General features: G+C 47.1%; 2 protein-coding genes across 2 annotated transcripts; both read right to left on the reverse strand.

The window, feature by feature from the left end:
* Window positions 1-685: 685 nt before the first annotated feature.
* Window positions 686-1,633, reverse strand: LOC120394217 (olfactory receptor 52R1-like). The gene has a single exon (XM_039518446.1). It carries the CDS (start codon window positions 1,631-1,633, stop codon window positions 686-688), a length of 948 nt encoding a protein of 315 aa, XP_039374380.1.
* A 12,755-nt stretch (window positions 1,634-14,388) lies between these two features.
* On the reverse strand, window positions 14,389-15,335 carry LOC120394195 (olfactory receptor 52R1-like). The gene is given in 2 exon segments (XM_039518429.1): window positions 14,389-15,212; window positions 15,215-15,335. Coding segments are annotated over 2 exon segments (945 nt in total).
* Window positions 15,336-25,066: the final 9,731 nt, after the last annotated feature.

Here is a 25,066-nt window from a genome sequence, read left to right on the forward strand (position 1 = left end):
AGAACCAGGAGTCCTGATAGGGTCACTATCTCCACAAAGTAATGAACAAAGTAAGAATATACATTAACATTTGTAAACCAAACCAGTGTCCTTTATGTGATTTGCCACAGGATGTGAGAAAAAGTAAGTATTAGAACTGAGTGAGTGTAATGTTTATTTTATTTTATTTCTTTGTTACAGGAGTTATACAAAGTGCTCCTGTCAGCTGATTGCTCAGCTATCTGCCAAAAAACTAGAGTTTTCAAAGGTCTAAGTAGCCCCTGGAATCACGGTTAAAGTTGCCACCCCCACCAAAATCTGAAATGGCTCCTTTGTAGCTGGGGTGAGGGAGGGAGGTGGAAATGATCCAGCGAGTGACACGGGGAGGGGAATAGAGGAGCAAGTGATAAGCGTGGGGCCTTGGGGTGAAGAGGAAGAGCAGGGGCAGAGCCTTGGGAGAAGAGGTGGAGCAAGGGGTGGGTTTTCTGGGTGTCCAGTTACCAGCAATTAGAAAGGAGACAACCCAGTGAATTGTAAATGGGCTGATTCCCCAGTCTGTCATGCTGACACAGCACAGTAATATCAGGACAAGGTTCCATGTCTCTCTTACTATTCAACAAGTGTGTCAGGAAAATGGCCCAGCATCATGTCCCTTGTGAGCTCTGCACAGAGCTCAATCTGAGAGCCAGAGCACCAGGAGAAAGATTTAGGTTCCTTTATGAGTAAAGAGCCAGAGCAGCCTGTCCCGGATCTGCCTGGTTCTCACCCCGTAGATGATGGGGTTCAGCATGGGGGGCACCAGGAGGTACACGTTGGCCATGAGAATGTGGAAATGCAGGGGCACATTGTGGCCAAACCGGTGCGTGAGGAAGGAGAAGAGACCTGGGATGTAAAAGGCTAAAATGACACAGAGGTGGGAGCTGCAGGTCCCAAAAGTCTTAAGCCGGGCGTCCTTTGTGGGGAGGCTGAAAATGGCTCTCAGGATCTGGGTGTAGGACACAGCGATAAAAATCATATCCAGACCCCTCACCAAGAATGCCACAAAGAGGCCATAGTAACTACTGATGCTGATGTCAGCGCAGGCCAGCTTCACCACGGCTATGTGCTCACAGTACGAGTGCGGGATGATGTTGGTTCTGCAATATGGCCACCGTGTGCCCAGGAAGGGATAGGGCAGTATGAGCACGATTCCACGCAGCATCACAGCCAGACCGATCTTGGCCACCACAGGATTTGTCAGGATGGTGGAATGTCTCAGGGGATCACAGATAGCGACGTAGCGATCAAAAGCCATGGCCACGAAGATCCCAGATTCTATCACTGAGAAGCAGTGAATGAAGTACATCTGGATGAAGCACGCACTGAAATCAATCTCCCTGTAACTGAACCAGAAGATGCTCAGTGTTTTGGGCAGAATGGACGTGGACAGGACCAGATCCGTGACGGCCAGCATGCAGAGGAAATAGTACATGGGCCCATGGAGGTTTGGCTCCATCTTCACAATTAACAGAATGGTGATGTTCCCCAAGATGGCTATAGTGTATATGGTGCAGAAGGGGATGGAGATCCAGACATGGGTCATCTCCAGGCCAGGAATGCCCAGCAGGATGAAGATGGAGGGGTTGGTGAAGTCGGTGGTGTTGGAATCTGACATGGAGTAGGGGAGAAGGTGTCCAACTCTGAGGCAGAACTGTGTCTCCTGCATGTACCGTATGTTCCACTGACTTCCTGTATGTGCCCAGGCTCTAGGGTGATGATTGAAGTACAAATGCCTGGATGGAGAGACAATGTTAATGTGAGAAACTACATGCACAACTGTAGGCTGTTCTCAGGGGTAAAGCAGTTTTGTCACCTTCACACACTGAAAAATGACACTTTCATTATTCAGAGAAATGAAATGTGAAAAATTGACCCTACTAATGCCATTTCCCTATTTTATGGTGCTCCTAGCATTAATAATTCCTACACATCTGGGACTGTTTAGTTTAGAGAAGAGAGAAAGGATGGGGTACATGATAGAGGAGAACAAAATAAAAGAATGGAATTGATTACATTCCAACGGAGAAAGAGAAAACAGTTCCCAACCAGTACTATCTATAGACACTTACTGCTTCAAAAGGGCTAACTCCCCAATGCTGAGGCAAATTATCAGCAAAACTGACTGGGAGGAATATTAGAGAGAAAAATGGGAATGAAAATTGGGAATTTTTCAAGAAGAGTTTATTAGATAGCTAAAAATCCATGATTCCACCATCAAGAAAGTGGACAGCTTTACCTAAAAGCCCAGTTCTGTGGCAAAGGGAAAGCCACAGTTTTTTTGGGGTGGGAGGAAGCAGTATATAAAAATGGGGAAAAGGGAATATAGACAGCGAGCAATACGAATTGGAAGTTATGAAAATTGATAAGGGATATTAAAGACATCAGAGAAAATCTATGCCTGGCAAGGCTAAGGGCAGGGCCGGGTCCAGGCACCAGCCAAGGAAACAGGTGCTTGGGGCGGCCAATGGAAAGGGCAGCACGTCCGGGTCTTTGGCGGCTATTCGGCGGCGGGTCCCTCAGTCCCTTTCTTCTTCTTTGAGCTGCCGCCGAAGTGCGGCTGAGGAGGAAGAGAGGGAGCGAAGGCCCATCGCCAAATTGCCACTGAAGAATGAAGCGGCATGGTTGAGCTGCCGCTGAAGTACCGCCGATCGGCTTCATCTCTTTTTTTTTTCCCGCTTCACCGCTTGAGGCGGCAAAAAAGCTGAAACCGGCCCTTAACTGAAAAGTTAGATGTGTTCATGAAATAGATTTGTTCTGTATTTGGAAAGAAGTAGTATGAGGCACTCCTATGACATGAGGGCTGTGTTAATTTTTTTTAATACTTTAAATTTAAGGTCAATTTAAATTTTTTTAATACTTTAAATTTAAGGTCAATTTAAAAAAAAATTTAATACTTTAAATTTAAGGTCAATTTAAAAAAAATTGAGAAGCTTATTAAACAATGGAAAAGTTTTAGGGGATTTGTTAAAAAAAGTCTAGGAATATGATTAATGCCAGTCAACAACATGGTTTATGAAAAACTTGTCTTGTCAAAAAAACCTTGATTTTGTCCTTTAATGAGCGTATATGATTGGTAGATCAAGGGAACAATGTAGATGCAAGAAACTTCAATTTCTCTCATGCATTTGATTTAGTAGTGGAAAATATTTAGATAAAAACTGAACACTGCACAATATCAGTAGGGTGTTCATAAAATGGATTAAAAATGGAGTGACAAATCTCAGGAAGCAGTTGTCAATAGGCCATTGTCAGTGAATGTTTCTAGTGGTGTTCTTCTAGACCTGATGCTATTCAATATTTTCATGAACGATATGGAAGCAAATATAAAATCACTGCAGATAACATTTGTGGATGATTCAAAGATTGGCAGAGTGTGTGCAATGAGGAGGCCAGTGCAGGCAGACAGATTTATCAGGAGTATTTGATAAGCTTGGCCCATGCAAACAAAATATTTTAATACAGTCACATGCAAAGTGATCCTCTTGGAAGAGGAACAAAGAATTCTGTGGCACCTTATAGACTAACAGACGTTTTGCAGCATGAGCTTTCGTGGGTGAATACCCACTTCTTCGGATGCAAGACTTGATTCACCCACGAAAGCTCATGCTGCAAAACGTCTGTTAGTCTATAAGGTGCCACAGGATTCTTTGTTGCTTTTACAGATCCAGACTAACACGGCTACCCCTCTGATTCTTGGAAGAGGGAATACAGGCCCGACCCATAGACTACAGCATCGTATTATGGAACTCAGGGACCCTCAAAAGGATTTTGGAGTCATTGTGGACAATCAACTCATCCTGACCTACTTGTATGATGCTGTGGCCAAAAGGGCTAATGCGATCCTTGGATGCATAAACAGGGGAGTGGCGAGTTGGAGCAGGGAAAGTATTTTATCTCTGCACATGGCACTGGTGAAACCGACTGTGTCCAGTTCTGGGGTCCACATTTAGAAATGGATGTTGAAAAATTGGAGAGGGTGCAGAAAAGAGCCACAAAAATGAGTGGAGGCTGGAGAAAATTCCGGACAGTAAGAGACTTCAATTGCTTCATCTATTTATCTTCTAAAAAAAAACAAAAAAACAATCAAGTGAGACGTTCCTGGTCAGAAAAAATGGGTAATAAAGGGCTCTTTATAAAAGGAATAGAATGTAAGTCACGGGAGGTGATAGTATTCCTCTACTCAGTGTTGCTTAGGCCTCAGCAGGAGCACTGTGTCCAGTTTGGGTCACCAGTGTACAGGAAGGATGTAAAGAAACTGGAAAGGATCCAGAGGCAACAGCCGAACATGGTCCAAGGGATGGAATACAAACCAGATGAGCAAAGACTGAGGGAACTGGATATGTTTAATTTGGAAAACGGGAGATTGAGGGGGACATGACAACAGTCTTCAGCTACTTGCAAGGCTGCCATAAAACAGATGGAGAAAAGTTGTTCTGTCTCACCACAGTGGGTGGGACAAGAGTCGATGGGTTCAAACTACAGCAGAGCAGATTTAGATGAAATCTGAGGAAAAAACTTCCTAACATTAAGAACAGCAAGAGATGGTACCTGTGAATCCTGCGACGGAAGTGTCTTCCCTGGGAATCCCCCTCAGGTAGCCGTGTCCCACACCTCTCTCGCCAGCGCATCTACAGCCACATCCCATGCCCAGAGCCGACACAGGGGCATGCACCATTTATAATATAGCTCTGTGCAATCCCAGTGGGATTCGCTCAACCTCTAGAGGCATCTGAATGTAAACAGGCTGGAGACAAACTTTTCTCTGCTGCTGCATTCTGAATCCTTCTTTAGGAGTAAACAGTAATTAAGGAACCTTCCCAAAGGGAGATGAGAACTCTTGGGCTCTGTGCTGAGTCACAAAGGAATTGCCTGTGTATCTGTGTATTTTTAAAAACTACAGTTGATTAGTAAAAATAAACTTTGGATAATTCTTGGATCTCCATAGGGTCTGAATCATGTAAAGACTTAGGATGGTGCGGATGATAGTAGACAGACAGATCTGGAGACAGATGACTGAGGGGAGATGTGAACACTTTCTTCAGGCACACAGGGCTGTCAATCAGGGATCAGAGATTAATTATTCTCAGCAGTAACTATCATCATACTGTGCAGCACCTTCCATTGAAGGGTCTTCAAAACTCCTATCAAAGGAAAGTCCCTATGAACATATCCCCATTATACAGATAGGTAAACTGAGGTACAAGGAGATCTGAATGGGCCACAATCATATAGAGATTGGGTGTCAGGATGCAAGACATAACCCAGGAGTCCTGACTTCCCTGCCATAACCATGGTCTGTCCATTACACCAATATTCTGGGAAATTGACTCCTGCTCTGGCTTGGACTGTTCATTGGGTGGGATGCAGTGGAAAGGCTGGAAAAAGGAGCCTGAGCCTTCACCATAGTCTCAAGGTGAATCTGAGGCTTTCAGAACTAGCTGGAGTTTGTGAGCTCCCCGTTCCTGTGAGGTGTGAACTCCGAGATTCCACTTCTGCTGCCTCTCAGAAACCTCCCAACGCATCACAGTCACTGGGGTCGCTTTGGGGGAATAGACGCAGTGAAACCAACACCAACAGAATGTTCCCGTGGACAGAGGGCAGCCGGGGGCCTGTCCTGGGGACAAAGGCTTCACCCTCCACCCCAAAGCTGCTCCATGAAAACGGGGGCTCTTTAGGCAGGATAGAGACTGGATCAGTGTTTGCACTGGATTTCTTCTCTCCCTCTCGGTTCATTTCCTCCCAGTCTCTCCCAGGTGGAATTGAAATCGAATGTTCCAGGCTGAGTCAGACTTTCCAGCACTGCCCCGGCTGGAGGGCGCTTGGATTCCCACAGCTGAACTCGCTGCCTGCGCCCCTGGCTAATTGAGGGTATTCCTCCCCATGCGAACCACCTGGGCTTTTAAGCCCTGAAAGGCGACTGAATGAATTCTCCTGTCTGAGCCAAACAGGGGCACCTTGTCAACCTGTGTGTAACAAACCAGAAAGGAAGTAGGCAGGAGATGGAGCAGTAACAGCAGTAAGAACGGCTGGTTCCATAGGCTGCTGGGTGGGTAAAATGCACAGCACTGCCCTGGCTCTGAGAAGCATTTCCTGGGCCGTTAAGAGCAGAGTGCATGTTCCAGGGCACTAGCTTAGGGCTAGCGGGAATGGGGTATTTAGTGGCAGCTACACCAGACAGACAGCTGGAATCGCTTGGCTCTGTGTTAGCTTTTGGAACTGTGCTGAAGCCATCCTGGAGATCAAACAACTGAAAGCCCCCAAGGAGTTGAGACTCTCGGGTAATGCAGCAGACTCTGGGAAAAGACTCAGACAGAGTTTTGAGATATGTCTATGCAAGCAGCTGGGTTTGGTGAGAAAGACCAGGAGAAAACAGCAATCTTCTCCAAAATTGCAGGACTTGAGGGCCTCTTTACTGTCATACAACTCAGGTTTTGTTTGCACTGGCACTTTTGTCGGTAAAACTTTTGTCAGTCAGGGGTGTGAAAAAACACCTCTTTGACTGGCAAAAGGGCCGGTGCGGACATCACTATGTCATCAGGAGATACTCGCTTGGGATGGTTTAACTATGCCGTCAGGAGAGATCTCTCACATCGGCATAGAGTGAGTACAGCGGAGATGCTGCAGCTGTGCTGCAGAAAGGTCTGTAGTGTAGACAGTGCCTCAGTCATGCGGAGAGCCGGTTATTACATGTTTTGCAGAAATGTGAAGAGCCTTGTGTAGTGCAAAATAGCAAAACATTCCAAGGGTAAAAGTTACACCTTAGAAGAGAAAAGTAAGGCGAGTTTGTGATGCTCTGTACCGCGGGGAAACACCCAGCACAACCATGCTCATCCTTTTAAAATGGTTGTGTGATATGCAATTCAAAGTTTGTCATTTCGGGTGTCTTCGGAAGGTTCATGATGCACTGAGCATGGTTGTTATAGAATCATAGATTCATAGAAAATTACAGTTGGAAGAGACCTCAGGAGGTCACCTAGTCCAACCCCCTGCTCAAAGCAGGACCAACACCAACTAAATCATCCCAGCCAGGGCTTTGTCAAGCCTGACCTTAAAAACCTCTAAGGAAGGAGATTCCACCACCTCCCTAGGTAACCCATTCCAGTGATCACCACCCTCCTAGTGAAATAGTGTTTCCTAATATCCAGCGCAGACCTCCCCCACTGCAACTTGAGACCATTACTCCTTGTTCTGTCATCAGCTACCACTGAGAACAGCCTAGATCCATCCTCTTTAGAACCCCCCTTCAGGTAGTTGAAGGCTGCTATCAGATCCCCCTAACATATCTCTTCTGCAGACTAAGTAAGCCCTGTTCCTTTAGCCTCTTCTCAGAAGTCATGTGCCCCAGCCCCCTTATCATTTTTATCCGGGGGGGGGGGGCGGGAATCTGATGCAATACTCTAGATGTACAGTGGCAACCAAAAATCGAACAGAATGTTTGGAATCAATTAAGAAAAGGATAGATAATAAGACAGAAAATATCATATTGCCAGTTTATAAATTCATAGTATGACAATATAAAATCATAGAATCATAGAAGATTAGTGTTGGAAGTTATGTGCCCCAGCCCCCTAATCGTTTTCGTTGCTTTCCACTGGACTCTTTCCAATTTGTTTGTCTTCTACTGATGTTATTGTTACAGTAATGTTATAATGATGTTATAGGTGATAATTTCATATATATCGGTATGAGGCTGAAAAATCTGTCCTCATGGCTTAAAACAACCCCAGGCAAAAAAAGAATCTCCAAGAGCAGAGGGGCAGTTCACACCTCATCAGGGCATGTATGGGACAAACCCAGCCCAGCCTCACAGGAACAAAAGACACTGGCCAAGGCAACAACAAAAGGATCTGTTAGCTTCTCAAGTTAGTCGCCCCCCTTCCTTTAATCAGTTTGGGACTGTGATGAGGTAATGCTCACCTGACTCTGAAGGGGTGGTGAGGGGGACAAAGCCAAGAGGGAAGAAAAAACATGATAAAAGGGAGAAACTTTGCCATGCTCTTTCTCTCTCTTCCACCTACATCTACAGACACCAACCAAATGACTGAAGTGCTGATCAAAGGGGAGAGCTGGGCTGAAGGGCAACCAGCCAGCCTGTGGTGAGAAGCATCTAAGTTTGTAAGGATATTGAAAGTGTTAAGATCAGCTTAGAAAGCATTTTGCTTATATTTCATTTGAACAAATCTGACTTGTTATGCTTTGATTTATAATCTCTTTAAATCTATCTTTCATAGTTAATACATTTGTTTGCTTATTCTACCTGAAGCAGTGTGTTTGGTTTGAACCATGTCAGAGACTCCCCTTGGGATAACAAGCCTGGTACAAATAAATTTCTTTGTTAAATTGATGAACTCATATAAGCTTGCAGTGTCCAGAGGGCATAACTGGACACTGCAAGGCGGAGATTCCTATGGTTTTGTCTGGGACTGGAGATACTGGCTAGTGTCATTTGGTTGCAAGTAGCTGGAAGCAGCTTACATGGCAGAGGCTGTGCGTGAACAGCCCAGGAGTGGGGGTTCTCACTGCAGAGCAGGGTCAGGCTGGCTCCCAGAGTCAAGGATTGGAGTGGCCTAGCAGATCACCAGCCTTGATAGCAGCAGGGGAACGTCACAATGACACCTTCACTGCTTACAAAACCCCAACTAGTACCGAAGGCTGCAGAGAGTCTCCTCAGAAACACAGGCCACTGCGAGCACATCAGACCTGTCCTCCACGCTCTACACTGGCTTCCCAGAGAACATTCAATCAAGTTCAAGGTCTTGGTTCTCATCTTCAAGATCATCTGCAAGATACTCAATGGCCTGGGGACTCACAGACTCTAAAGTTCCAGCAATGGCACAATGGGGCTCTCGACAGCAGGGGTAAAGCTTGTCTGTGCAGGAGACAGGACTTTCTCGGGGGCCAGAGCAAGGCTGCCCCAGGAACTCAATGAACATGTGAGGTGTCCTGGGAACATTCAAACTAACATAAACAATGGCGTTGGCCTGCAAAAAGCTGAATCATTCATGGACATGTGACTTGCCCAGGTGGCTACGAACTCCATCTTGTTGCTGTGATTCTGCATAGGAGAATAAAGGGGTTTCTGCCCACAAGACAAAGACTATAAAAGGCCCTGGAATCCCCTCCATTTTGTCTTCAGCTGGCTCAAGACATGGCCTCTCCACCCCAAAGAGATGCCTGAAAGAAACTGGAACAAAGGACAGTAACTATGGGGGTGTGAGTGATTGCTGGACCCAGACTTGGAAGGAGAAGCTTATTGGAACATCTCTGGGGGTGAGATTTCATCTGTAATCAGGTTCTTAATGTATTAGGCTTAGACTTGCGTGTGTTTTTTTGTTTGTTTTTTGGTAACTTACTTTGTTCTGTCTGTTATTACTTGAAACCACTTAAATCCTACTTGTTATGCTTAATAAAATCACTTTTGTTTATTAATTAACCCCAAGTAAGTAATTAAAACATTGGGGAGCAAACAGCTGTCCATATCTCTCTATCAGTGTTATAGAGGGTGGACAATTTATGAGTTTACCCTGTATAAGCTTTATACAGAGTAAAATGGATTTATTTGGGGTTTGGATCCCATTGGGAACTGGGAATCTGGGTGCTGGAGACAGGAGCACTTGCTAAGTAGTTTTCAGTTAAAGCCTGCAGGTTTGGGGGACATGGCTCAGACCTGAGTCTGTGTTTGCAGCAGGCTAGCGTGTTTGGCTCACAAAGGCAGGGTTCTGAAGTCTCAAGCTGACACGGAAAATGGGCTCAGAGGTAGTCTCAGCACATCAGCTGGCAGTCCCAAGGGGATCTCTGTGACCCAACCCATTACACTGGTGCTCTTGGATACTTTGGCATACTAATTGGGATTTTTTATTTCATCACCTCGTTCATCACTTTCAACATCTCCTCCTGTTGGACCACCAGTTTTTGGAAAGCTTCACTTAAACTTTCCTATGTTAATGGTGTTTGGAGGAGGGTCTTTTCCACAGTAGTTGCATTCACTAGGCCCCCTCCTCGTGTACGGGGATTGGGCTAGGCCATCTGTTCCACAGGGACTTCCTCTTCATCGGACCACATAATAGCAGCCTGCATAAATTCATGGAACTTCTTACTGGGCTCTTCCTTAAACCTCCTTTTCATTTCACGGCGGAGGGAATCATCCCTGAATGCCAGCACTGACTGCCCTTTCAGAACCATGTCTGGGTCTGGAACTCGATGAGAGTCTCATCACCCTACTTTGCTCATTCTCTCCTGGAGGTCATGGGCGTATGCCTGGACGGTTTCACCAGGCTTCTGCTTTCTCTCAAAGAAATCCTTTAGTTGGGTTCCAATAGGTACCTTGTCTCCGTACACTTCTAGGAGGAGTTAAAATATCTCTTCCACTTCTTTCTTGTCCGCCATGGCCATGGACTTTACGTGGCCTTCTCCTGGTTCTTGAGGTGCTCCTCTATGAGTCCACAAAATCTTCTTCAGGTACCCATAGCCGCCTTCACAGACTGACCTGCTCCTCTACCGTAATGTCTCCTGGTCTAATTGTAAAGCCATCAAATTCTGTGGCTTTCTGCTCCCTGGGACATTAATAGTAGGGGTTTTCTTAGCTTCTGCTGCCTGTTGGCCTAATACTGCCTTAGCCAGTGACAAGGTTTCTCTCTGTTCAGTTCTAGCTTGTTGTAATACCTCAGCTTCCTCTGATAATCTGCACTGAAGTTCGGCAAACTGGGTCTGTAGTTCTTCAATTCCAGACATAGTAGGGTTCTTGACCAGGCCCGGACAGTGCTACCAGAATTCAACTAGTAAACCATTGGGGCGGACCCTGTGGATAGGATTCTCTTCATGATGCCAATTATGTTAGTGGTGGAAAGGTCCCGCTATTGTGGGGAACTTCCCTGGCTTATACATGACCCTGGTGGAATTGGCAAGCAAAAGGATCTACGTCCTTGCTCCCACTCCCTTTCCCCAGAGGCCTCCCTGCCCTTGAGGGCTCCCCTTCCACTCTCCTGTGCGGCAGAGTGCTCATAACCCCAAGGATTCCTGGGGGCTCAATCTTGTCATGGTCACTTGGGAGAGGGGCTAGGGTGTCGCCACTCTGGGGTGCTCTCTCCGCTCTGGGCACTTCCCTGGCCCACTGATCATCACATATACAATGTTCAATCCAATACAATTTATTAAACACAAATCAATTGCAAATGAGGAAAAATGACAAAGTTTAAAGGCAAACAAAACCCTGCTCTGTGGGCAAGGGACATCACAAGCAGCCGTCTCTGGAATGCAAGGGGAGTTCAAAGCCTGTTCCTCACATGTGCCAGGCCTCCCTGCCGGGCCCTGGCTGGGCTGCCCTGGTGGTGGTCACACACCATCAGGCTTCAGGTGGCAGGACCCTTCTTCCCAGCGTCAGACCCCCAGTCCAGCCTGCAAGACATTTTGGCTGCCTCTGCCGAGAGTCGCCATCACTCTCCTCAGCTGCTAACAGCATGTGGCCCCAGAATGCTCCAGCCCCAGCCCCACTCTTCCTCAGCACTGCTGCAGCTACTCTGCCTCCAGCTCCCCGGCTGCTTCTCCCCAGGCCTCTCCCCACTGCCCCTGGGGCCTCTTAGTCTCAGTCTCCTCTTTCCCATCGACCATTCCTTTCGGTACTGGGAGCTACCAGTACCAAAAACCCTCACTAAGTTTTACGAAGGCGCCAACAGTCCCCTTACATGGAGCTGAAGCTAATGAGACCAACCTGCAACTATGCACAGGCGCCAACTTTCGTTGGCACCGGTGGGTGCTCGTGCCCCTGGCCCCACCCACAGCCCCTCCCTGACCCGTCCCCCTCCCTGCCCCTATTGACCCCTCCCCAAATCCCCGACCCGGCTCTGCCTCTTCCCCGAGCGTACTGCATTCCTCCTCCTCCCCCTCCCTCTCAGCACTTGCTGCGTGAATCAGCTGTTTCACAGTGCAAGCGCTGGGAGGGAGCTGGGAGATACAGGATGTGGCGGCACGTTCAGGGGAGGAGGTGGAGGTGGAAGTGAGCTGGGGCAGGAGGGCGGGGCGAGAAGCTGCCGGTGGGTGCAGAGCAATTTTTCCCCGTGGGTGCTCCAGTCCCAGAGCACCCACAGAGTCGGTGCCTATGCAACTATGGACAGTTAACTGAAGACTTCATTACTCAGATTAATGGGGTTGGAGCAGGAGATGGCACCCATCCCATTCCTCAGTCACACACTGGAGTTCAGCCCAAATTCAGTGCACCTGGAATGATAGATACAAAGCACCAGACACACAGCGGTTTGGTTCGTGCACTGAAGGACGCTGGGAGTGTTATGTAGAGAGACGTAGGGGTGCACAAAGAATCACAGGGAGTCGGTTCGTTTCCTAGCAGCAGCATTGAGTAGGAAGCACCATTGAGCTTTGAATTTCCTGTGTTCCCTTCACCCTGCCCAGACCTGAAATGTGGCACCCAGGCTGTGACAAGGACCCAGACTGAGGCCCACACAAATATTATCCTTGCAGGGGACTCTAGAGAGATTTGTAGATTTTATGGCCAGGAGGGACGATGGTGATCTTCTTCTCTGACCTCCTGCATTGCACAGGCTGTAGGACTGCCCTGGATAAATTCTTGTTTGAACTCGAGCAGATCTTTGAAAAAAACATCCCATCTTGATTGAAACATGGCCAGTGATGGAGACACAACCTGGTCCTTGCTAAATTGTTCCAATGGTCAATTACCCTCAGTCTAAAAAATGTCCACTTTGTCTCTAGTCTCAATTTGTCTGCCTTCAATCCCCAGCCACGTACTCTTGTTAGACCTTTGCTTGCTAGCTTTATGATCCCGCTGTTACCAAGTTTCTATTCTCTGTTATAAGTCCTGAATAAATGCAATCACATCACTCCATAACCTTCTCGTGAAGCAATTGAGCTCATTGAGGAATTTGTGCCTTGGGGAAGTTTTTAACCTAAGCTGGTAGAATATAAGCTCAGAGGGTCTTTCATGCAGGTCCCCACATCTGTACCCCAGTTCAGAGTGGGGGGAACCCTGACAACCCCAAATCCCACTTTCCCTCCAGCCTTTACAATGGTGTTAATTATATAAAAACGCGTTTTTAATTTCTAAGGGGGTCACACTCAGAGGATTGTTATGTGAAAGGGGTCACCATTACAAAAGTTTGAAAACTACTGCACTACACAGTCAGAGCTGTTTGATACAGGTCACAGCAAAAGGGCTTTCCAGAAAGTTGGAAGAAGATATAAAAGGGGGTGTAGTGAAGCGGTGTGGTTCACCACCACCCCGGAAAGACACAAGCCCCAGCTAACCTCTCTACAGGGGAAAATAACATAATGATGGGACCCTCGTTCTCCCTACAACAACACACCTGAAAGTACCGGAGGGAAAAGACTGAACTGGGGGAGGTGCTGATCTGAGGCAGGAAAGAAGGAAGCCTGCCTGAAAAGGCCAACCTGCTGGTTACTATCTAACTGGGTGAGACCCTGCTTGATTCAAATACTAACTAGCACAGTAGCCTTAGATTGTGGTTTCGTTTTATTTCTTATGGTAATCTACTTTGATCTGTTTGCTATCACTTATAATCACTTAAAATCTAACTTTACATAGTTAATTGGCCTATTTTATATTTTACCTAAATCACTATGTGTTGTTTAAAGTCCAAAGGGGAAAAATCTCAGCTCATGAACAAGAGTTGGTGCACATCCACTTTCCATTGTGGAAGTGGCAGACTGGGTCGGGTTTTGACCATGGCAGGACAGTAGAGCTCTGGGGTTTTAGGCTGGGGAGCTGGGAGTATTTTGGCTGTAGCCTCTCTATTGTGGATTCATGCAGTGGCTGGAAAGAGCATTCATGGACACAGCTGGGTGGGGTCTCTGCCTGTGGATGTCAGTGTGAGTGTAATCTTGGAGTGCTCTGCAGCTTGTCACAATGTCCCAGTGCAAGAGGGATCCGAGATTGTCAAGACAGAGGGGTCAGCTGTACCCCAGTTCCAGGTTGCACCCCAGGAGGGACCCGTGAAAGATAATCCAGAGAGTGTCGCGGGGAGGAGGAGTGAATGACAGGGGCAGGGCCTTGGGAGAAATGACAGAGAAGTGGGAGGGACCTTGAGGGAAGATGCAGAGTGGGGTGGAGCCTTGGGGAAAGAGGCAGGGCAGGGTGAAGGTCCTCAGGTGTCCAGTTACAATTAGAATTACAATTAGAAAGGTGGAAACCCTATAAGTTAATGAGTTGTACACAGACCGATTCCTCAGCTTGTCACACTGACACAGCACAGTACGGTCAGGAAAGGATTTAATGTCTCTTTGACTGTCCAGTCAGTGATTGAGGGAAGGGGTCCCAGCACCATGTCACCAGCCAGCTCTGTACAGAGCTCGGTCTGAGAGCCAGAGAACCAGGAGAAAACTTTAGGTCCCTTTATGAGTAAAGAGCCGGAGCAGCCTGTCCCGGATCTGTTTGGTCCTCACCCCATAGATGATGGGGTTTAACATGGGGGGCAACAATAAGTACACGTTGGCAAGGAGAATGTGGAAATGCAGGGGCACATTGTGCCCAAACCTGTATGAAAGAGAGGAGAAGAGACCTGGGATGTAGAAGGCTGAGATGGCACAGAGGTGGGAGCTGCAGGTCCCAAAAGTCTTGAGCCGGGCGTCCTTTGTGGGGAGGCTGAAGATGGCCCTGAGGATCTGGATATAGGACACAGTGATAAAAAACAAATCCAGACCAACCCTAAAGGATAGTGCAAAGAGGCCGTAGTAATTACTGATGCGGGTGTCGGCGCAGGCCAGCTTGACCACGGGCATATGCTCACAGTGCGTGTGGGGGATGATGTTGGTTCTGCAATATGGCCACCGCCTCGCCAGGAAGGGATAGGGCAATGCGAGTATGACACTGCGCAGCACCACGGCCAGGCCGATCTTGGCCACCATGAGATTTGTCAGGATGGTGGAATGTCTCAGGGGATCACAGATGGCCACGTAGCGATCCAAAGCCATGGCCACGAAGATCCCAGACTCAATCCCTGAGAAGCAGTGAACAAAGAAGAGCTGGGTAAGGCAGGCACTGAATTCTATCTCCCTTGAATTAAACCAGAAGATGATCAGCAGTTTGGGGAGGGTAGATGTAGTCAGGACCAGGTCACTGATGGCCAGCATGCAGAGGAAATAGTACATGGGCCCATGGAGGCTCGGCTCCGTCCTCACGATGAACAGGATGGTGAAGTTCCCAAGATGGCTATGATGTACATGGTACAGAAGGCGATGGAGATCCAGACGTGGGCTGCCTCCAGGCCAGGAATGCCCAGCAGGATGAAGGTGGAGGGGTTGGTGAAGTCGGTTTTGTTGGAATCTGACATGGAGTAGGGGAGAAGGTGTCCAACTCTGAGGCAGAATAGTGTCTAGTGCATGTACTGTATGATCCCCTGACTTCATGTATCTGCCCAGTGTCTAGGGTGATGGTCGCAGTACAAATGCCTGGATGGAGAGACAATATGAATATGAGACACTGCACACACTACTGGAGGCTGTTCTCATGGGTGAAGCAGATTGGTCGCTCTTCACACACTGAAAAATGTTATTGAGAGAAATGAACTATGTTCAACTGACCCTACTAATGCCAATTCCATATTTTATGGTGCTCCATGCATCAAAAACCTGTGTAAAACATTAATAGGCACCATCAGGAAACACGAGTGTGAATACTGGTTATCCCTCATTGTTCCTTAATGCAAAGAAACCAAGGCTACAGAGTCCATGTTCCCTGTTCCTGTTACAAGGCTTTCCTGTCACCTTCTTCCCTGGTTCTTGTTACACAGACAGAAAGCAGAAGACCCGCATTCCGAAGTGCAAGCCGAAGTGTAGGCAATCCAGTGCTTATTGGGGTTAGTTCCAAGCTAGCGTATCCAGAGCGCGACACACCGGCAGCGTCTGTTTCCCAGTGTTCAGTTCCCAGCTCTGACCCCACTTCCCTAGTCCACATTCCCTCTTCCTATTTCCCTGTCCCCACCTCCTCCTCCTTAGCAGGCCCAAATATACCTGCAGTGCACGCCCCTAGTCACACCTCTTACAACTTATGGTCATGTTCTGTTTTCGAGGGTCGTGAGCTGATGTCTTCGTCCCACCCCTTTTGTTTCCTATGGGAGGGGTGAGGAGTGAGATTGTGTTCTGGACAAGGCCAGGCCTTTCTTCAGCTTCTAGGGTGTTTTATGCCTGCCCCACACCCTCCCTTGCACCTCCTAACTGCTTGCTTGACCTTGCTTTGAAATAAGGAGTTGAGGAGTCTTTATCTGTGTGCTCGTATATTGTATCCCACTGTGCCCAGTAACATGTTAGCTGTATCCCTTATCTTTTCCCATTGTACAAAAAGCCCCATCTGGTTGTGGGAAATGCAACACACAGTCTCTTTGTTCATTGTTCTTCACACATATTAGTATAAGATATAAGAAAATCAAAACGTCAAAGCAAAGTTCTATCTCAGGCTGAAAAACAAGCCTATATACTAACAGTTCCCCATTCACCTGATAGCTCAGAATCTGAGAGTGGAAAACAGCCAAACATTTGCCAAGATATGCACCGGGGGAAATATCCCAACTACAACAGACTTCAGGGAAAAGACCCAGACATCATTAATAGCAACACAATGGAAACATCAGCTCATTCACAGCAGTGGACAAAAAAAGACAATGTTCGGATGCCTAAGGAATGGGATGTAGAGGAACCTGCTCTGGACATGCGCTCAGTTTTGGTCACTCAGTCTCTCTAAAGGATACAGCAGATAGAAAGGAGATTTCTGAGACAAACTAAGAATTTGGGAGGCTGCCATAGTCAGACAGACTGAAAAGTCTGGGACTGTTTAGAGAAGAGATAAATAAGGGGGATATGACAGAGGAGAATAAAATAAAGACTGGAACTGATTGCATTCAAATGGACAAATAGAGAAGAGTTCCCAACCTGGAATAAGATAGACACATAATGCTTCAAAGAGACTAATTTCCCAAAGCTGAGGCAAATTATCAGCAAAACTGACTGGGAGGAAAAAAATAGACAGAAAAATGGGAATGAAAATTGGAAGTTCTTCAAGAGGAGATTATTCGATAGCTAAAAAGCCACAATTCCACAATCAATAGAGTAGAGAATTTTGGACAAAAACCCAGTTTGGTGGCAAAGTGAAGGCATCAGCTGGGGGGAGTGGAAACAATTTATAACAAATGGGAAAAGGGTAAATAAATAGCAAATAATATTAATTGGAAGCTATGAAAATGGATAAAGAATGTTAAAATTATCAGGAAAAACTCTATGCTTGGCACAGCTAAGAATAACACAAAAGAGTTTCCTAGGTATATTAAGAACAAAAGAAATCCTAGAAAAGTTTTAGGCCTGTTGTGGAAAAAGTAACCACACGGTTGATTTTAGATCAGACAGCCTGAGGCACCTTTACTGTTATACAAGCATGCATGCAAGGAGTGTCAGCATGGCCCCACGCAAGGGGTTAACTGCCCTGTCTTTAACAGATTTCACCAAGCTTATAAAGGCTAAAACCGCAAATTAATACTTATTTCGATTCCCTTATTTGGGATTATCAATGGCAAATTAAGCAAGCTAGCTCAGTACTTTTCCATACTTGGTTTTTCCTGTTATTGTACTTTAGGAGTTTCGTTGATGGTCTGCCTATCTTTGGACCCCTGCTTGCGGTTACTTCTGCAAAAGCTCTTGCTAGACTCTGCATATTACAGCTGGGCATCTTAGGGCCGCTTGGTTCCTCTTTTCTGCTTTTACTCCCTGGTGCCCTTTATGCAGACAAACATATTTTGCAGAAGTATTAAACCTATTGCTCATATATGCTAGTAGGCCAAGGGGTTAAGGCCTACAAATTATGCCAAGCAGCAATGGGGAGGGGGGAGTGGGCATTGATCACTATCAGGCCAATAAAAAGAGAAAGAGAAACTTTATAATATTTCAGAAAAAGATGTGTTCAAGAAATATTTTTTTCTGCATATGGAAAGAAGCAGCATGAGGTACTCATGTCACCTAAGGTGACAAAACACTTTCCAGTCCATTAGCAGTCAAGGATGATGTTAAACAGTATCTATAGTAAAACCTTGGAGTTACGAACACCAGAGCTACGAACTGACCAATCAACCACACATCTCATTCGGAATCACAAATAGGCAATCAGGCAGCAGCAGAGCCAAAAAAAGAGGCAAATACAGGACAGTTCTGTGATAAATGTTATTACACCCACATTGCACTGGGTTGTCGACCAGAGAGCTCCTCAGCAAGAGGTGGGTACCTGTGAATCCTGAGACAGAAGCGTCTTCCCTGGGAATCCCCTTCACATAGCTGTTTCCAACACCTCTTTCACGCCAGCATCTGCAGCAAGAACCCACGCTGAGAGCTGACACAGGGGTGTGCACTGTTTATAATATAGCTCTGTGCATTCCCGGGGGGGGGGGGTCACTCAGCCTCTAGCTGGTAAGCGAGCACCTTGATGTAAACAGAATGGAGCCAAGCCTGTCTGCGCTTCTGTGCTCTTTATCCACCTTTAGGAGTAATCAGTAATGAAGGGAACTTCCCAACAGGAGATGAGAACTCTTGGGCTCTGTGCTGAGTCAGAGGGGAATTGGCTGCTCTGTGCATTTGTGTATATTTAAAAATTATAGTTTATTAGTAGGGATCCATAGGGCCCATTAGCAGGGAAAACTAGGGATTCATAGGGTCTGCTACTATGTAAATGCCCAGGATAGATGGGTAGGTATTAGACAGAGAGATCTGGAGAAAGGTGACTTAGGGGAATCATGAGCACTTTCTGCAGGCTGACGGGGCTGTCACTAAGGGATCAGAGATCAGTAATTCTCATCACTAACTATCAACATACTGTGCAGCACCTTTCAATGAAGGATCTTCAAAACACCTTGCAAACGAAAGTCACTATGAACATATCCCCATTATATAGATAGGTAAGCTGAGGCACAGGGAGACGTGACTTGGCCAAGGTCACACAGAGATTGAATCCTGTGGCACCTTATAGACTAACAGACGTTTTGCAGCATGAGCTTTCGTCGGTGAATACCCACTTCTTCTCTTGCATCCGAAGAAGTGGGTATTCACCCACGAAAGCTCATGCTGCAAAACGTCGGTTAGTCTATAAGGTGCCACAGGATTCTTTGCTGCTTTTACAGATCCAGACTAACACGGCTACCCCTCTGATACAGAGAGTGAGTGGCAGGATTACATAATCCAGGAGACCTGACTTCCCGAGGAAACCATGGTCTGTACATTACGAAGAGGGAAATGGTCTCCCTCTCTGACAGGGGCTGTTTGTTGGGTGGGATGCAGAAGAAAGGCTGGACAAGTGGAGCCTAAGTCCTCGCCAGCCTCTCCAGGTGAATCTGTAGATTTTCAGAACTAGCTGGAGTTTATGAGCTCCCCGCTCCTGTGAGGCGTGAACTCTGGGACTCCACTTCCGCTCCCACTCAGAAACCTGCCAACGCATCACAGTCACTGGGGTCGCTTCAGGGGAACAGACTCAGTAAAACCAACACCAGCAGAATGTTCCTGTTGATTGAGTGCTGTAAATCAAATTAAAGCAAGACCCAGCTACTGAGTGTAACACACCAGAGAGGGGGCAGGCGGGAGATGGGGGAGGAGCAGCACTCAGAACGGGTGGTTCCATAGGCTGCTGGGTGGGCGTGAGACAGCAGAAATGCACAGCTGGGCCCTGGCCGTTGGAAGTGTGTCCTGGGCCGTTAAGAGCAGATCACGTGTTCGGGGAACTAGACTGGGGCGAGCGAGAACCGGCCATTGGGTGGTGGCTGCAGCAGACACACAGCTGGGAGCGCGTGACTCTCCGTTAGCTTTTGTAACCTGCTTTAGTTCTACTCACGCCTCCCTCCATCCAGTGCAGACTGAGCCTCCTGATGAATTCACCAGACAACCGGTGCGTACGTCTGGGGAGCCCTTTTGTAATTGCACATACACGGATTTCATCCACATTGGCATCCCCGATGATACCAGCAGCAGGGGTCGCTCTGCCCTGGCATGAAGTTGCCTACAGCTGGGATGAGCAAGGTCTGCTTAGGCACTCGGATACCACAGTGTAGAAAAGCCTCTAGAGAGACAGGGGGAGAGCGCTTGCTAGCACAGGGTCATGTACCCAACCTGTTCCCCAGAAGAGGAGAGCTCCCAATCGTCTGCACCAACTCCATGGGTGCTGCGGGGCTGGAGAACCCACAGAAAAAATAGTGGGTGCTCAGTATCCACGGGCAGCCCTGTCAATCAGCTCCCGCCCCTCTCCCCAGCTCCTCCCACCCGCAGTGATCAGCTGTTCAGCAGCATGCAGGAGGTGCTGGAGGTGGGGGTGAGGGTGTAATGGGGCAGAGTTTGGGCAGGGGAGAGGAGGAGCTCAGGACTTAAGGGAAGCGGTGGAGTGGGGTCAGGGCCTGGGGCAGAATGAGGGTCGAGCACTCCTGGGAACTGGGGAAGTTGGCACCCCAGCTGCCAGTGAGCCTCAAGTGTGTTGGGCACTCACTGGTCGTCTGCAAACACCAACTGGTCACTCGGTTCTGTCTCCACCGCTGTTTCCCTAAATTGCATTGGCAGACCACTAAAAATACACACTATACTCAATGCTTAATTTGGAATGAAAGAGGTGCCAGGCTCAAGGAATTTTTTTATGTTCAATTTTAAAATGTATAATTTATTTATATATATATATTTGTTTATATTCATAACTGATGCATCAAGGCGAGAGGCGCCTGGTGTCTGAACTGCCAGGCCAGAGATGCACAAGCCCTGGCACAAATTAAGCACTGAACATACTGCCCTGACATTCCCTTTCCTTCTCAGCAATTGCTGTCATCACCACAGGCATGCACTGTGTGAACTGGAGGGGAGGTCCCCCTGGAGGTGCTGAGTTGACAAGGAGGTCTCCCTGGTGATGGTGAATGGGAGGAGAGGGGTCCATGAGACAATCTCTCCATTAACATGTTCTTCCCCCTAAGAAATAGCCTGAAAGCCCCTGGTTTAGGGGACCCTGAGAACCCTCGGTGGATCTTTTTGGTTCTGACCCCATGGACGATGGGACCAGCAGATATGTTGGCTACAATGATGTACACATGGGAGCCATGCTGTGACCAAATTGATGGGTGAGAAAGGAGGAAAACGCTGGTGTGTAAGACACTAGGATGACGCAGGTGTTGAGAGACTTGAGACACACCTCTTGGGAGGCAAGCTTGAAGATTGCCCAGAGGATCAGGATATAGGACCGGACAATCAGGATAAAATCTAATCCACCCCACCCCTTGAGAAACGCTACGGTCAGAATATAGGATTTTGTGACAATCGTGTCCGCACATTCCAGTTTCACCAGTGGCATGAACTCACAATAGGTGTGAGAAATGATATTGGTCCTGCAGTATGGGAGCTGCTTCAGCAGAAATGGGTGAGGGCCCGGTAACACGTCCCATCTCATCATAATGCCCAGCCCTATTTGGCTATGGCCCGATTGGTCAGGACTGCTGAATATGGAGGCCATGTCCAGCATGGACCCGGACTCCATGGTAGTCTGAGTCCAACTGAGTGAATTAAAAACTAGACAAAGCTAGTGTTTATATGAATGGCCTGGTCCCTGAACCAGAAAATGCAGAGGGTTTTGGGCAGGGTGGTGGTGGAGACGACCAGTTCGGCGAGCGCCAGCATGGAAAGGAAAAGGTACATGGGCTCATGGAGGCTCAGTTCGGTCTTGATAACAGCCAGGAGGAGGCTGTTCCCAGGAGGGACAGAATGTAGACGGAGCAGAAGGGGATGGAGATCCAGACATGCGCCGCCTCCAGCCCCGGGATGCCCAGGAGGATGAAAGTGGAGGGGTGGGGCATGGTCCAGTTGGAAGCTGCCATGGTGGGGCCAGTTGGGTGAGTTTAGTTCAACGGCACGGCTGCTTCCTGCCCCTGTAACTAACCATTAAAACAATCATTAACCATCTAATGGGAACATGACAAGGCGACGTTTTCTCAGCATTAGCTCTTCACCTCTCCTGTGCTAACAGCTCATGAAGAGTGAGTCACAAATAACCTATTCCTGGCTCCTGCACTGCAGCCATTCCACCTTCATAGATTCATAGATTCATAGACTCTAGGACTGGAAGGGACCTCGAGAGGTCATCGAATCCAATCCCTGCCCTCATGGCAGGACCAAATACTGTCTAGACCATCCCTGATAGACATTTATCTAACCTACTCTTAAATATCTCCAGAGATGGAGATTCCACAACCTCTCTAGGCAATTTATTCCAGTGTTTAACTACCCTGACCCTGACAGTTAGGAACTTTTTCCTAATGTCCAACCTAAATCTCCCTTGCTGCAGTTTAAGCCCATTGCTTCTTGTTCTATCCTTAGAGGCTGAGGTGAACAAGTTTTCTCCTTCCTCCTGATGACACCCTTTTAGATACCTGAAAACTGCTATCATGTCCCCTCTCAGTCTTCTCTTTCCAAACTAAATAAACCCAATTCTTGCAGCCGTCCTTCATAGGTCATGTTCTCAAGACCTTTAATCATTCTTGTTGCTCTTCTCTGGACCTTCTCCAATTTCTCCACATCTTTCTTGAAATGTGATGCCCAGTACTGGACACAATACTCCAGTTGAGGCCTGACCAGCGCAGAGTAGAGCGGAAGAATGACTTCTCGTGTCTTGCTCACAACAGACCGGTTAATGCATCCCAGAATCACATTTGCTTTTTTTGCAACAGTATCACACTGTTGACTCATATTTAGCTTGTGGGCCACTATAACCCCTAGATCCCTTTCTGCCGTACTCCTTCCTAGACAGTCTCTTCCCATTCTGTATGTGTGAAACTGATTGTTCCTTCCTAAGTGGAGCACTTTGCATTTGTCTTTATAAACTTCATCCGGTTTACCTCAGACCATTTCTCCAATTTGTCCAGATCATTTTGAATTATGACCCTATCCTCCAAAGCAGTTGCAATCCCTCCCAGTTTGGTATCGTCTGCAAACTTAATAAGCATACTTTCTATGCCAACATCTAAGTCGTTGATGAAGATATTGAACAGAGCCAGTCCCAAAACAGACCCCTGCAGAACCCCACTTGTTATATCTTTCCAGCAGGATTGGGAACCATTAATAACTACTGTCTGAGTACGGTTATCCAGCCAGTTATGCACCCACCTTATAGTAGCCCCATCTAAATTGTATTTGCCTAGTTTATCGATAAGAATATCATGCGAGACCGTATCAAATGCCTTACTAAAGTCTAGGTATACCACATCCACTGCTTCTCCCTTATCCACAAGACTCGTTATCCTGTCAAAGAAAGCTATCAGATTGGTTTGACATGATTTGTTCTTTACAAATCCATGCTGGCTATTCCCTATCACCTCACTACCTTCCAAGTGTTTGCAGATGATTTCCTTAATTACTTGCTCCATTATCTTCCTTGGCACAGGAGTTAAACTAACTGGTCTGTAGTTTCCTGGGCTGTTTTTATTTCCCTTTTTATAGATGGGCACTATATTTGCCCTTTTCCAGTCTGCTGGAATCTCTCCCGTCTCCCATGATTTTCCAAAGATAATAGCTAGAGGCTCAGATACCTCCTCTATTAGCTCCTTGAGTATTCTAGGATGCATTTCATCAGGCCCTGGTGACTTGCAGGCATCTAACTTTTCTAAGTGATTTTTAACTTGTTCTTTTTTTATTTTATCTTCTAAACCTACCCCTTCCCATTAGCATTCACTATGTTAGACATTCCTTCAGACTTCTCAGTGAAGACCAAAACAAAGAAGTCATTAAGCATCTGTTAATTTGGAACACTTGTGTTAGCTACTTTCAGGTAAACCTGCAGCTTTGGGGCAAGTGGTTCAGACCCTGGGTCTATGTTGGAGCAAACGGGAGTGTCTGGCTCAGCAACACAGGGTGCTGGGGTCCCGAGCTGCCAGGGAAAGCAGGGGCAGAAGTAGTCTTGGCACATCAGTTGGCAGTTCCCAAAGGGGTTTCTGTTATCCAACCCATCAACCCCCTTTCAGGTAGTTGAAAGCAGCTATCAAAGCCCCCTTCATTCTTCTCTTCTGCAGACTAAACAATCACAGTTTCCTCAGCCTTTCCTCATAAGTCATGTGCTCCAGCCCCCTAATCATTTTTGGTGCCCTCTGCTGGACTCTTTCCAATTTTTCCACATCCTTCTTGTAGTGTGGGGCCCAAAACTGGACACAGTACTCCAAATGAGGCCTCACCAGTGCTGAGTAAAGGGGAGTGATCACATCCCTCGATCTGCTGGAAATGCCCCTACTTATACAACCCAAAATGCCATTAGCCTTCTTGGCAACAAGGGCACACTGTTGACTCATATTCAGCTTTTCGTCCACCGTAACCCCTAGGTCCTTTTCTGTAGAACTGCTGCCCAGCCATTCAGTCTCTAGTCTGTGGCAGTGCATGGGATTCTTCTGTCCTAAGTGCAGGAGTCTGCACTTGACCTTGTTGAACCTCATCAGATTTCTTTTGGCCCAATCCTCTAATTTGTCTTTGTCTTCCAGCAGAAAGGAATCTGAGCAGTGTGTGCCTGTCCAATTTAATCTAGGAATGTAAAACATTCATCGCCATGGCCTCTGACCCATTCATGATCTGCCATCACTCACATTGGTATGTGATCATAGAGATGTCACCATGGACTCCAGGTAGGCTCCACCTTCCCTTCCTGCCTGAGGAAGGCATCTGGTCAGATCACCTCAGTGGTATCTCCAAGGACAAATGTGAGAGGGAAACGTCGTCCCCCTGCTTCCATGATACCCTCAGCCTGGGTGCTGGATGGTTTATTGGTGGGGATCTCTGTGGATCTCTATCACCCATCACTCTGAATGGTTTATATCAGCTTTTAGCAACAGTTTGTTGTACAACAAAAATAATGTGAAGAAATCACATGGGCACAGCTGGGTCCCAAACCGCTATATATACCCCACAATCCAGCATTCAGAAACTGGCTGGTTTCTAGTGGCTTCTGAAATGTAAAACACATTGAGCACTATTACAAGGCCCAAACTTATTGAAAGGTAAGATACTTTAATCCTATAAACTACAGTTATTA

This window comes from Mauremys reevesii, unplaced genomic scaffold, assembly GCF_016161935.1.
Source record: "Mauremys reevesii isolate NIE-2019 unplaced genomic scaffold, ASM1616193v1 Contig42, whole genome shotgun sequence".
NCBI classification, from domain to species: Eukaryota; Metazoa; Chordata; order Testudines; family Geoemydidae; genus Mauremys; species Mauremys reevesii.